At 44.2% G+C, this 13,491-nt stretch overlaps 1 protein-coding gene across 1 annotated transcript; it reads left to right on the forward strand.

Moving 5' to 3' along the window:
• Positions 1-11,566: 11,566 nt before the first annotated feature.
• On the forward strand, positions 11,567-13,060 carry LOC310986490 (potassium voltage-gated channel subfamily A member 2; the record flags this gene model as incomplete). Its single annotated transcript, XM_083972419.1, has 1 exon — positions 11,567-13,060. One exon carries the CDS (start codon positions 11,567-11,569, stop codon positions 13,058-13,060), a length of 1,494 nt encoding a protein of 497 aa, XP_083828545.1.
• Between the last annotated feature and the right edge of the window lie 431 nt (positions 13,061-13,491).

Raw genomic sequence — 13,491 nt, forward strand, 5'->3', positions numbered from 1 at the left:
TATTGGTATATTTGGTAGATACTTGGTATATTTGGTCAAGTGTGTTCTTGTTTGGCAAAGTTTAGTCTTAATGACAGAGATTTTAAATGATGGTGGCCTGTTTGGTAACACAGGTCCACATTTGATTTGCATAATTATATATATGCTTCATTGTATCTACAAATCAGACTGAGCACATCAAACACAAAAACAAAACATTGAAGAAAGATAAACACAAATTTGGAACCACCTTAAATTAGAGCAGAGGTGGTAGATATTTATGTGAAGCAGTTAAATTCACAGATTACAACATTTTGTCTGCTGTGCTGAGTCTTAAGTTTTACATGCAGCGCTGCAAAGACCTCGCTCCGTCTGGCCAGGTGCTACTACGTGTCACACAGCTCCAGGTGCTGTGTCTCAGATCTGCTGAGTGGCTTTGTTCCCTCTGTCTCCTCTGCTGGAGTTAAAGCCCTTCTCCAATGTATTTTTAACCAGGGGGAAATGAAAACGCACCTCCATGTTACCCACCATCGTTAATCATCTCCTGCAGAGCTGGACGGCAGCACTACAACGGCCGCCTGCAGTTCAACCTGTCCTCTGGTCTGCAGAGAGAGAAGCATCAGAGGTAAACCTGTTAGAGCTTAATAGGCTGAGATATCGTGGCCTCATGAGATCAATGATGCTCAAAAGAATTTATCAGTTATATCTGTTTACACTCATCTCCTCAGGGAATAGGCTTATATTGTTATGTGTAATAACTATTATGTTATTACAAAAGATGAATCAACCAAGAAATCTTTATTATTATATTATATTTACTCAGAATCTTTCAGTGACCATGTGTTGCATGTTGCTTACATAGCTGGATGTGTTTGCAGAGTTCCTTCAGCTCCACAGTGTTTTTGCATCTTTCTGCTCATTGTTTGTGGTTTGCGACATCTGTTTTCCAAAAGCGCCGGTCAACGGACTGTTAACTTCTTGCCCAGCATCAAACTGCAGGTGGACAATTATTGGAAACAGGTTAGTGCAGCTTTTAGGAGTTGAGGAGTCAGATATTTCCGAGGAGCTTGTGGAGACACTGAATATTTGGCCTCATTCACCAATATCTTCTTAAAGCTATACAGAAAAGAAAATTTAATTTGAGCCCAAATTCGTTAGTGTAATAACTCATCTATCAGACGATGTAGACCAAACTTTGTGCAAAATTCTATTTTCGAGTAAATCCGGGATGAAAGTGTGTTTTTTTCCCGCATTGGATAATGCAGGCACATGGATTATACGTCACGCTGCTCACGATTCATCAGCCACTGATATTGGATCCATCATCCGTCAATCAAACGTCTGAGAGACACACACACACCGAGCTCGGTCTCGCCCCAAACATTGAATATTCCGCCCGCTCGATAACGACCAATCAAATTAGTTTTCCTTACTCGGGTAAACTCGTGCGGCAACTCGTGGAAACTCGACGCGACAAACAGGACAAACGGCCATTTCTGAACACCTTTAAGTATTATCTTCATTTCTTTCTTATGTCATTCTTAAGAAAACTGTATGTCACATTTATGAACGTGTTCTCACACTGCAGAAATGTTTTCAGCTGAGTTTTTAAATTGATGACTCACATCTCCTCATAAATCGAGAGTGTGTGACAGGTGACCCTAATTAACATAGGATTAGCATAGGTAAACGCTCCATCAATCCCTGTAAAAGGGCACGAGGCTGCAGGGCTGTGCACACAGAGTCCACAGAGATTGAGCAGAGAAGGTGAGCTGAGAAAGTTAAAATGCCCAGAAGAAAATCTAAAGTGGACTCCAAACGTAAAGAGGTAGTGCTGAAATGGAGGTACTGCTGCGGGAAGTGAACAAAAAAGAGCTGTTGTACGAGCATCAGCAGTAGATGTAAATACCATGATCAGTCACTTAATTGCTAGTTGATGGTGTGGTCGCCAATAAATATAACAGATGTGAATAAGTGATAGTGTTTTTGAAGAGACTGCAATGCTTTGTAAAATATATTTTTTAAATATTCAAAACATTTCAAATGATAAAAAAATATTCTAATTCAAATCACATAATATTACGCAACTGCAGAACTGAAGAAAATGCAATAATCACATATTTTGCACAAGTGTGTCAGCTCTCAAATGTGCTTGAAAACTTCACAAGTGCCTTTTAAGAAGACATTTCTTCTTAAGAGCGGTTCATGAATGATGTTAATTAAACTTCTCATAACACACACTCAGATGGTAATGCTGCTCTGTCTCCGCTGGATGTCTGAATACAAAACTGTGTGCTAAGATGCTTGTGACAACATCTGAGGTGATGTTGTGTCAGCGTCTTCATCTTGCTCCAGTGCCACCAAGTGGCCAAAAAAAAGAAACAAAATCAATTAATGTAGCCTTAATTGTCTGTTCTTGTTTTCATTGTTGGTCACTTGGCTATTAATTTCCAGTTTGTTTTGCTGTGGAAGTTTATTGTACAGCTGCTTGTGTTCAACATCACACATTTAACATCTGACAGCAAGTTTACCTGATTTTGTCAGAAATATATTAAAATGATAGAAAAATCAGTTTATATTTGTTAGTAGGTAAGTAAGGGTCTCTCTCTGAGACTATTGTTTTAGTGTCTGAAACATTGGTATTAATTCACCCCAACTCTAAATGAAAAATCACCCACCAGTTTCTTTAAATTATCTTATTGTCCCACTGTCCCAGAGAGAGAGAGCTGCACAGCTGTAAGACAGTCACAGCTGGTGTGCCTGAATGCATCATAGTCCTGGGGAGGACGTGTGCACACTCTGCACCGAGTCCGAGGCAGAAGGCTCCCACATATACAAGCTCACATGTGTGATACACAAACACACACACACCGAAGCAGCAGACAACTGCAAGCAGTCAGCTCCGCAGCTGGTCCTCTGTGACACTGCTGCTCCAGGCAGACCAGGGGATCGGAGTCTAGGATTGTGCTCGATTGTGTCTGGGTGGAGTGGGTGGGGGGTTGGGGTGGGGGAAGGGAGCCGGTTGGAGGAGACCCCGGGCTTCCCCCCCTTCGCGTCGTCTCCTCGCTGTCCTCACCATACCATCGCTCCCTGCATGAGAAGAACGATGCCTGGCAGCAGCCAGCTACCTCTAATGATACCCAGCATGCTAACACGGAGAGCGTGTGCCAGGAGAGGTGCCGCTCGTCGTCTCTGAACTTTACCAGAGCGCGTTTATGACACGCCGGTGGGGGGTGGGTGGGAGTGGAAGGTAGTGGCTGCATCCGGTGCAATTATTCACAGCGTTGCACATTTTTCTTCCTGCTCTGATGATATTTTTATGTGGTACAGTATTTGCCCTAAAACTGTAACTCACCGCTGCCAAAAATAGAAACCAGGAGACATATTGCCATTATTTCTCTGGGTGCCATTCATCCATCTGCTCTTTGGAGAACATGTAATGGCACTCTGGGGGGTATTCATAAAGTTCACTTTTCTGCATCAAGACTCACTGTTCAGGGCTTTCAGTGAGACAAAGGAAAGCCCAGAGAGCATGTCACAGACAGCATATAGCCCCCCTCCCCATCCCCTCCCCCCCAGAGGGCAGACATACTAAAGCTTGACAGCGAAACCCAGTCTCATATAGGCAGCTGTGGGATATGGTGGAGAACACGTCCCAGGTGTCTGGCTTTGGATACAAGGAAAACCAATAATCTACACATTGGACACGTTTTCTAATCCATCTTTAACCAGAGCAGCTGACTGCAGGGGAATGAAAAGTGCTTTGTCATCGTGCTGCTGTAACTTTACCTGAAATATCCCAGAGGCACCAGAGACGCTGTAGGCGTGATGTCACCACCCAGCCTCCTCCCACTGCTGCCCCCAGAAACGGTCTCCATAGCAACCAAATGAGGCTGAGCAAAAGATTCGCCCAACTACAGTAGCAATGCTGACCTCGAACAATTTCTTTTGAAGCTGTGTTTTTTTTAATTTTTTTTTTTAAAGGCGCTTTCCAGGAGTGTGTTTGTCTTAACCTTGACAGATGACATTAAAATTGTTAGCTGGTCGTGGGGGTCAGATGCTTTGTCAGGACCTTGTGACCCTGGAAACTGTGTAACCCTGGCTCGTCCCTCAGGTGTCCTGTGAGTCAGAGTGGCGGCCGGGCCCAGCAGCAGCAGCAGCAGCAGCAGCAGCAGCAGCAGCAGTGTTGAATGCAGATGAGACTGCTGCATGACGCTGAGGCAAATATTTTGGTGCCTTGAATCACTGGCGAACAAACAAACAAACAAAAAAAACCTCAAATCCCGGCTTTGCATCATCACAGTGACACAGTTGCTGTCACTGTAAATGCCACAATGTGCATCAGTGCCGCAGCAAACAAACACAGCATATCACAAGCAAACCTTAAAGCAGAGCTGAGTATGTTTTGACGATTGTGCTTTCATGCCAGATTATTTCATTTACATTCCAGCAAGTAAAAGTGAAGCAAAAGCACTGATAAGCTAAAATATTCAAAGTCAATGCTGTATACGATGCAAGTGAACCACCACCTCTTTCACAGCTTTGCCCTCTATGTAAAAAGCTTAAGACGCACAAACAATCGGCTTTATTTTTATTCTCTCGCCCTCACACAGAAGGGATCTTGTTTCTGGTGTGACCTTGGTGTAATGTAACCCTCTGTTCCTGAAGCAAGCACTTACCTTGACTTGAATTTCACTCACTCTTCCAGACACATGGTATAATGCAGCATAGGGGTATCCCTGCAACATTGACACTGACTCACTCACTCACTCACTGACTCACAGTCTCTTCAGCATCAGCATGGCACACTGCATTGACTGTAGCCAAGTTTTTTTCTTTCAGTTCTATTCATTTTTTTTTTGGCTGTCAGTGCAAATGACAGATGAAGCAGCTGAATGCACTACAGTGTGACTGCCTGTGTGTTCATGTCAGCCAAATGTTGCATGCTGTAACTTCAGGACATCCAGAGCAGCACCGTGTGTCAATGCAGTAAACTGCTGTCGTGAGGGGGAAACGTCTACAGGCAGCGACCAGCGATCTACAAACCCACAGGTTTGGATCTTAAGCTGGTGCGGTGGGCGTGTGTGCAGATTTCTGAGAGGTTATCAGTCTTAAGTGAGCCACAGCTTGGCAGTATACTGCAGTGGACCAGTCTCCTTGTGTCTCTCCCCTAGTTTCTGGCTCTTTTCCAGCGTCTGCCCTCATCCTGCTGGGCCTCAATCTGACGCGCCCAACTCTCTCTCCTTTCCCTCCCTTTTTCTTCTCCCCCCTCTCTTTTCACAGTGCTCTCTCTTCCATATCCTTCTCTTGTTCACCTCTATCTCTTTTTGTCTCTACCTCAGATGTACTGTACTGTTAGCTCCAGGACAGCACAGGGAGCTGAATTGCTACATATTTACCTGATCCACTTTTCTATTTCTTTTCTTTTTTTTTTATTGCCTCCACTTTACCAGCCCGCTCCAATAGCTGTGTGTAACCTGGCCTCTTTTACAGGGCAATGATGCTGGAATGACTCATCTTCCAGAGGGTTAAATAAATTGAGTCTCAGTGAAGATACATTTTGGGGGGAGTGTTTAGCAGCAAGGTTACAGGATTGCATGATGTTTTCATCCAGCTGGGAAAAAAACAGAAAAAAGAAAATTGTCAAATATATATGAGATAATTTTAGCATAAGATTCTCATTAAATATGGTGATGATTTTGCTACTGAGGAGTTATACACAGGAGAGTGTTGCATCATCATATCTAGAAGCAGAAAACCTTTTTTTAATGCAGCAGCAAATCCAAAGTGATGCAGAGTTCATCAGTTCCATCTTACTGCATTTCCTTGACTGTTTGACTGTGAGCTTGTTATAGGCAGAACAGGGTCCTGAGGTTGAATCATGCTGGAATTTTGACCTTTTTGTGTGCATCCCATTTCATACTGTGTCTCTCTGTGTGTGTAGTGGAAACCTGTGGCTGCTGCAATGCAGTATCACAGAGCAAGGAGGTACAATAGACCTCTAGCCTCTATAAAAACAGTGCTGCACTCTAGAGACAAGGCTTAACAGCACTGACACCTGCCACTGAGAAACACACAAGTCAAACATATACATTGAAACTTTAGGCACAGGTAATGTTCTGGTAATTTTGTGATGCTAAAATGTACAAAATAGATTCTGATCCGCTGCAGGTCGTCAGTAGGACTCAGTATCGAACCTCAGTACAGTTGGGAAAGGAAAATGTTCTTCAGACACTTACCGCTAAATCAAGGAGAGCATATATATTAAGCCTTTCTATAGTCAGCCATATTGATTTAAACCACTGACCTCAGAGGACCTTCATCTGGATGGAAATACTAAAAGCAGATTGATTACACATCAAATTCTTCTACAAATAGACAGTACACTATAAATAAACATTCGCTGCTCCATCGCAAAATGTTATGTTTTTGGTACAGACTGAAAATTTGCATTGCATTATTCACCTGTCCAAAAGTTGGCATTAATGTCTGCCAACTTGCTTTCTAATCAGATAACTCTTGATCAAACACGGCTTTAATGGGAACGAGCGCCATAAAGAGCACAGTAGAAACTGGACTAACAAAGCTTTTTAATTTGGCGTAATATCTCACTGTAAGGCATGCCCTACAAAAGCAGCTACTAATGGAGCACCAGCCGTAGTATTTCAATGGTACAAAATTTCAATCAATCCAATTACCATAATCAACTATAGCATGCAGAAAACTGGGACTTTTGATCTCCTTTGGGGTCTAATGACCTCAAGGCATTTGTCCGCTTGACCCAGTTGGTAATGGAACTTTGGTACGGCATTAGAAATATTTCAAATGAAAGCTGTTGTCAGATGTCTGGTCAAATTTAAGTCTTGTTAATTTGCTTTTCAGCCCGTGATCTGATTCTGATTCTTACTCATTTGTGGTTTGTGGTTTATGGAGCCATTATGCTGTTGCTATGCATTAGTAAAAATGGTCTAATACCAGTAGTGTCCAGCAGTAATATTTGTCTCTATCACATCTTTTCTTCTATTGAAGTTGGCATGCTAACTAGTAGAGATGCACAATAATTATCGGTGGTGTTTGTGGAAAAATACACAATTTTTATTGCTCTGATAATGTAGCACTATGTTATGGCTAAATCATGGAAAATGAGTCTCAGTCATCCGGAGGAAAAAAGACAGCAAGTGTCAACACGACAAATCTTATTAATCACCCTAAAAGGTTGTCATCGCAGTGAAGCTGTGTGTATCGTTGTGGTGCTCTATTCATTAACAAATTAATTGATATTTGAAGAGCCAGGACTGCTGTTTGCTGTTACAATTTGGTCAAAATTGATTGGCATATTTGTACTGGCACGACCTCTCATGTTTAGTCGACTTATAATGTTTGGAGTCTGTTTACAGCGTGCAAGCTTTCCACTCTTATTCTCAGTCATTTTTTCGGTAATATGCACACCTGAATATTTGCTTATTTATCGCAAGTCATATATCGTCATCGCAATATTGAACAGTAGTCATACTCTTCTCTTCTCTTCTCGTTATCAGTTATATTGGACATCAGAGGCAGTTATCAGTATCGGGTTGAAATTTTTCATCCTACTAACTTGCTAGCTCTGGACTGTCTTTGTTTGCCCTGAAGACGTATTATAACCTTGTAAATGAAACAATGGCCGGAGCTCTCTTTAAGTGATGATCAGCAGCACCAAATGCCCCCAACAAGAAGCCAATTAAACTTGCAAATAGCCCCTTTAGGACTTGCACCATTTGATTTGCATATACCTTTAATACATATTCTTCTTTTGCAACACACTGTTTTTCTGTTTCCTCACTATCACCTATCCAATTAAAAAAAGAAACAAACAATATAATCTGAATAATATTTTTACCAGTTTCAGAATTTCCCAGCAGAGTTGAGGCATTGAGCTTCTGTAGCTTTTGTACAAAAGCATCTTAACCTCAAACGAAGGCAGTGTGTGCAAATGTGTGTCATTGTTGTGCAGCTTAATTTCCGATGAGACACAGCATTGTGTTTGATCAACAAAAGACACTCATATAAGTAAAACTGCAGCAGGAAAAAACCTCAGTGTTGGGTGAAGAAATGACCTGTCACTCTGCATTAATGAACTTTCAGCTTCATCAAGTTCATCATCTCTGCTCCTTCTCTTTGTGCCAAAACAACTCCTGAAATCAATACCTCTTGGAAACAAATTCACCATTGACGCCCTCACCTGCCAACTTACACAACCAACCATTTTTACGTCCCGCAAATGACTTAAGCACGCACACCATTTACAGTGGTGGGACTCTTCGCTTTTAATTAAAGCAAGCCAGATAATGCAAAGTGAACTGAGCTTGAGAGCCTGCATTAACAGTCTTTGTAACGGGCCCCCAGCTCATAAATAATGGCTGTGCTGTCATGAGGAACCTGGGAAAGCCATTAAGAGATAGTGAAAGAGGTATCCTGCATGTGTGGCAGCCGGCAGGCAGCCAGACAGGAGGGACATCGCTGGGAGCCGTGCTGGTCTCAGGTCTGGCGGGAGTAACCTTGGCAAAGCCGAGTCGCACACAAATCAACCTGCTGGCCTACCCAACCCCCTTCCTTTCTCCTCATTCACCTCGCACCCTTCCATGGCCAAGGGATTCCCGCTGACCTTTGTACTCTCCGGAGGTCACTTCTTGGCCGCCGCTCTTTCATTCCCACCTCCAATGATGATAATAGGGACAGGAATCGCTATCGATCAGTCCTTTCTTCATTCTGAATCCAGCAGCCCACCATGATGGAGGGTTCGCTCTATTTTAGTCACCCTGCCATCTATTATTAATGAAGCTTGTTGCCAGGAAAGGTTACAAATATAACCGCTGTGCACAGAAAGCAAAAAGAAATGAGAATTACAGGGCAGATGGCGAATGGAAGATTATTATAAGAGAATTGCCTCTGTATATAGTAATAATTCCAACATTTAATCTCAGACTAAAAAACCTGAATGAGAAATGGGGTTCATTGTTTGTGGGACAATTGAATGAGCAAATTGCAGCCCCTGTCTAAAATAATGATGCTTTCACTTATCGTAATGCAATGTGGGGTGGGGGGGTGTAATAGGCTGGGGGGGGGGGGGGGGGGGGCTGTTAATCTGGAGTTGGGGATTTATAAACGTGAAACCAATTGACCCACAGCACTGCTGCTGAACAATGCAAGAGAAGTGTACCCCTTTAAATTGCCCACACTGCAGATAAGGTAAGGAGTGGTTGGCTACAGTGCGGATGGAGAGCGCGTTTTTTCTCCGCCGTAGCCTTCTTCTCCATCACCAGCACGTCTCTTGGTATGCATAGCAATGCCCGACTGCAGGTTTGACTAAGCTTTCTACATCAGCCCAGCGGCCACTGCTGACTACAGAGATATCCCAACCAGAAATGTGTCTTTCACAAACACCAACCAAAAAAAACAAACTCCCACCTCCTGCCCAGCTGAGACCAGGCAGGTCCAATACAAGCCGCTTTATGTGTTTGTGTGTAATGTGTGAACACGTCGCGGGGCTGTGGCTCGGTGAAATTGCATAATCTCCCAGCCCCACCACGTAGGGCGATTCTTTCATCCATGTCGCGTCAAGTCAGTGTCTGAAGACGCGGCTCTGCTCACCATGTAGGCTATTAGAAAGACTCACACTGCTGTGTCTGTGCAGGAAACGCAGGGACGCACTTGACTCTACAGCTCACACTCTGGAGTCTTTTGCCTTGACGAGATGCTGTGCTGTGATTAAATTAGAAAATTAAAGGAAAATGCAAATTGGCGGAGTGACGCATGAATACATTTAAATTCTCTGCGCGCGGCAGACTTATTCTCATTTTGAGATGAAGAGAGGATTCATTATTGATGCATACGTCTCCGAGCGGGTCTAATTATTAAATCTTGGTAATAAGATGATCTGTTTTAAGCTCTCGCTCTCCCACCCCCTCGCCTCACTTTACCCAACCACCCGCCCCTCTTTGCAGATGTTGCCTCTCTGAGCACTTCTCAGGACTATTTACCTTTGCGGCTGTCTGCAGCCGCGGCTCGTCACACAGTCACACAGGCGTTGGAGGGGAACAGTGGAGGCAGATCATTCTGCTGATCCCAGCACCTTTGGTTATTAAGGGAAGCACCAGCACCTCCTTGATCGGTTCCCTCCTCCCTTTTTTTGTTGCCAATCGCCATCCCACGACAGCCTACCCGGAGTAAAGGAGTCGGGGAGGGGAAAGCGAGGACACACCCGCACATACTGTACCGGTGTAGGCGGCGAGGATGCTGCAGACAACATGAGGTGAATATCATCGACTGTCCCACATTGGAAATTTCAATTTTTTTTTTTTTTTTACCCCTGACTGAGAACTGAAGACCCGATTGTCGCAGCTGGTTTTTCACCTGCCTGATACCAGTGTCCAGCAGGAGCCTACACTCACATCCAGATATGAAGACGATGTCAGCAGGTATGTATGGACCAGAGATACGGCAGCTGAGGATTACCTATCATCTCTTAATTTCGATTGAATGTGTTTTATTCAAGTCGTGGCCTTTCATAGCTGATGCATTGATTAACTCCTCAGGAGAGATCGTGATAATGATCAGTAAACATGCAGTTACATATTTGTTGTATGCTTCATGAGGATTTTTCTTTTCTTTTTCCTTTTCTCTGAAACTGTGCGCCCACTCTGAGTGGAGATGATGCAGACAAGAGATACAGTTTTTTCTCTTGGAACCTATTTCCTTCTATGGATAAATTATTTATAGATGTTTTTGAATATTTCAGAGACAGGCACCATTTCAAGACTAAAATGCTCCAGCAAAACTAAAACCGAAGTCAGTTAATATGATGTGTCGGTGTGTTTGTGTGGCAGTGGCACAGCAGTAAATCTTAAAAGTGCCTGGTACGTTTTATGTGTTTAGACTGCAGTGGTTATCCATGATATTCTAGACAGGATGCTGTCTGTATGAATTTGATGCCTGCTGCATTGCCATATTCATGCATGGCTTCACTGTGAAAGGTATTCCCATTCATTTCATTGGATATTGTCCATTGCAGCAGATCAGTGTCCTAATGTATGAGCTTCTGTATGGGTTCAATGCCAGTTAGCCTCTGAGTGTACCTGCATTGAAGCAATTCATATGCAAGGCGGATTGTTATTTGCATATTAATTTTCCCAAGTCAGGAGCAGTAGTTTCCATGAGCTGATTCATTTTGGTATCGACTGGCTCCTCACGACAGTGTAACTTTACATAACGCATATCTAATGATCAAATGACAATGACAATGACAATGACAATGTTCTAGACGGTGGCTCTATTTTCATCTGTTTTGAGCTGTTTGATCTTCAAGCTAGAGCAAAGTGCTGTTGTCTGTGGATTCAGTATTGAGTGCTGAATCATGTTTCAGGTTTACCTGACCTTGTTGTCTGTCTTTGCTTTATCTGTCCTACATGCAGTCAGATCCTAGGTGACATCCTGTGGCCGTCAGGTCTTTACGGTGTTGAGCCCCCTCCCTCTCCTGGCCCCTGCCTGCAGTTCTCCAGGCTGCAGGACCCAGACTCACTGAAAAGTGCAGGCCTCCTCCTCCTGCAGAATGACTGTTGCCACAGGCGACCCCTCTGATGAGGCGGCTGCACACCCGGGGCACCCGCAGGACTATGACCCAGAGGCCGACCATGAGTGTTGTGAGAGGGTGGTCATCAACATCTCAGGGCTGCGCTTTGAGACACAACTCAAAACCCTCTCCCAGTTCCCAGAGACTCTGCTGGGGGACCCCAAAAAGAGAATGCGGTACTTTGACCCGCTGAGGAACGAGTACTTTTTCGACAGGAACAGACCCAGCTTTGACGCCATATTGTATTATTACCAATCAGGAGGCCGGCTAAGAAGGCCGGTCAACGTCACCCTCGATATTTTCTCAGAGGAGATTCGCTTCTACGAGTTGGGTGATGAGGCCATTGAGATCTTCAGAGAAGACGAGGGTTTCATCAAAGAGGAGGAGCGGCCCCTTCCTGACAACGAGTTTCAGAGACAGGTGTGGCTGCTGTTCGAGTACCCTGAGAGCTCAGGTCCTGCTAGGATTATTGCCATAATCTCTGTCATGGTCATCCTGATATCTATAGTCAGTTTCTGCTTGGAGACCCTCCCCATATTCCGCAATGATGAGGATGACATGCACAAGTCTCACTCGGAGGTCTATTCACCCGAGACCAACACCACAATCATCAGCTACACTAACACCTACTTCACCGACCCCTTCTTTATCCTGGAGACTCTTTGCATTATATGGTTCTCCTTTGAGTTCCTGGTGCGCTTCTTCGCCTGCCCCAGCAAAGCAGGCTTTTTTGGTAATATAATGAACATTATTGATATTGTTGCCATCATCCCTTACTTCATCACTCTCGGCACAGAGCTGGCAGACACGCCAGAGGATGGTCAAGCGGGTCAGCAAGCCATGTCTTTAGCCATTCTCAGGGTCATCCGCTTAGTACGAGTCTTCAGAATTTTCAAGCTCTCGCGTCACTCCAAGGGGCTTCAGATTTTGGGTCAGACCCTGAAAGCCAGCATGAGAGAGCTCGGCCTGCTCATCTTCTTCCTCTTCATAGGGGTCATCCTCTTCTCCAGTGCCGTCTACTTTGCTGAAGCGGATGAGCCCGAGTCACAGTTCGAAAGCATCCCAGACGCCTTTTGGTGGGCTGTGGTGTCCATGACAACAGTCGGCTATGGTGATATGGTCCCGACTACCATCGGTGGTAAGATCGTGGGCTCCCTCTGTGCCATTGCAGGTGTGCTGACCATTGCCTTGCCTGTGCCTGTCATTGTGTCCAACTTCAACTACTTCTACCACCGTGAGACGGAGGGAGAGGAGCAGGCGCAGTATCTGCAGGTCACACCCAAAGCCGATTCAGCGGAGGAGCTAAAGAAGAGCCGGAGCGGCTCTACCATCAGTAAATCGGACTATATGGAGATCCAGGAGGCTGTGAACAACAGCAATGAGGACTTTCAGGAGGAGAACCTCAAGACGGCTAACTGCACGCTGGCCAACACAAACTATGTAAACATCACCAAAATGCTCACAGACGTGTAGTCTGCTGTTTTACTTCCCGTGACAGCGGGAAATGTGGAGCTGAGCAACTGGACGGGACAGGTGTACAGCCTCCCACCTCACGTGTGCTGGAAAAATCAAGGCAATAGAATTCTGGATGTTGATGATGATGATGAAAGACAGTGAAAAAAAAATTACATAGACCATTCGCTCACTCTGCGCTCATCTTGTCTTCACTTCTCACAGCCTGCCCCTTAAAACTTCTGGTCACTGTCAAACAGAGTAAAATTTCAAATTATGTATTTCTGCATGGAGTTGGCTTTGTCTGTGTGGCTGTTAAAAAAAAAAAGGAAAAAAAAGTTAATAACGATACGTAAAAAAAAGATCCTGCTCACAACAGTAGCCAACAGTAGTGCACAAAAAGAAAAGAAAAAGGGAGAAACACTGCAAGATAAAAAAAAGAAAAAAAGAAA

This window comes from Trachurus trachurus (genome assembly GCF_905171665.1).
Source record: "Trachurus trachurus genome assembly, chromosome: 5".
Taxonomy (NCBI): domain Eukaryota; kingdom Metazoa; phylum Chordata; class Actinopteri; order Carangiformes; family Carangidae; genus Trachurus; species Trachurus trachurus.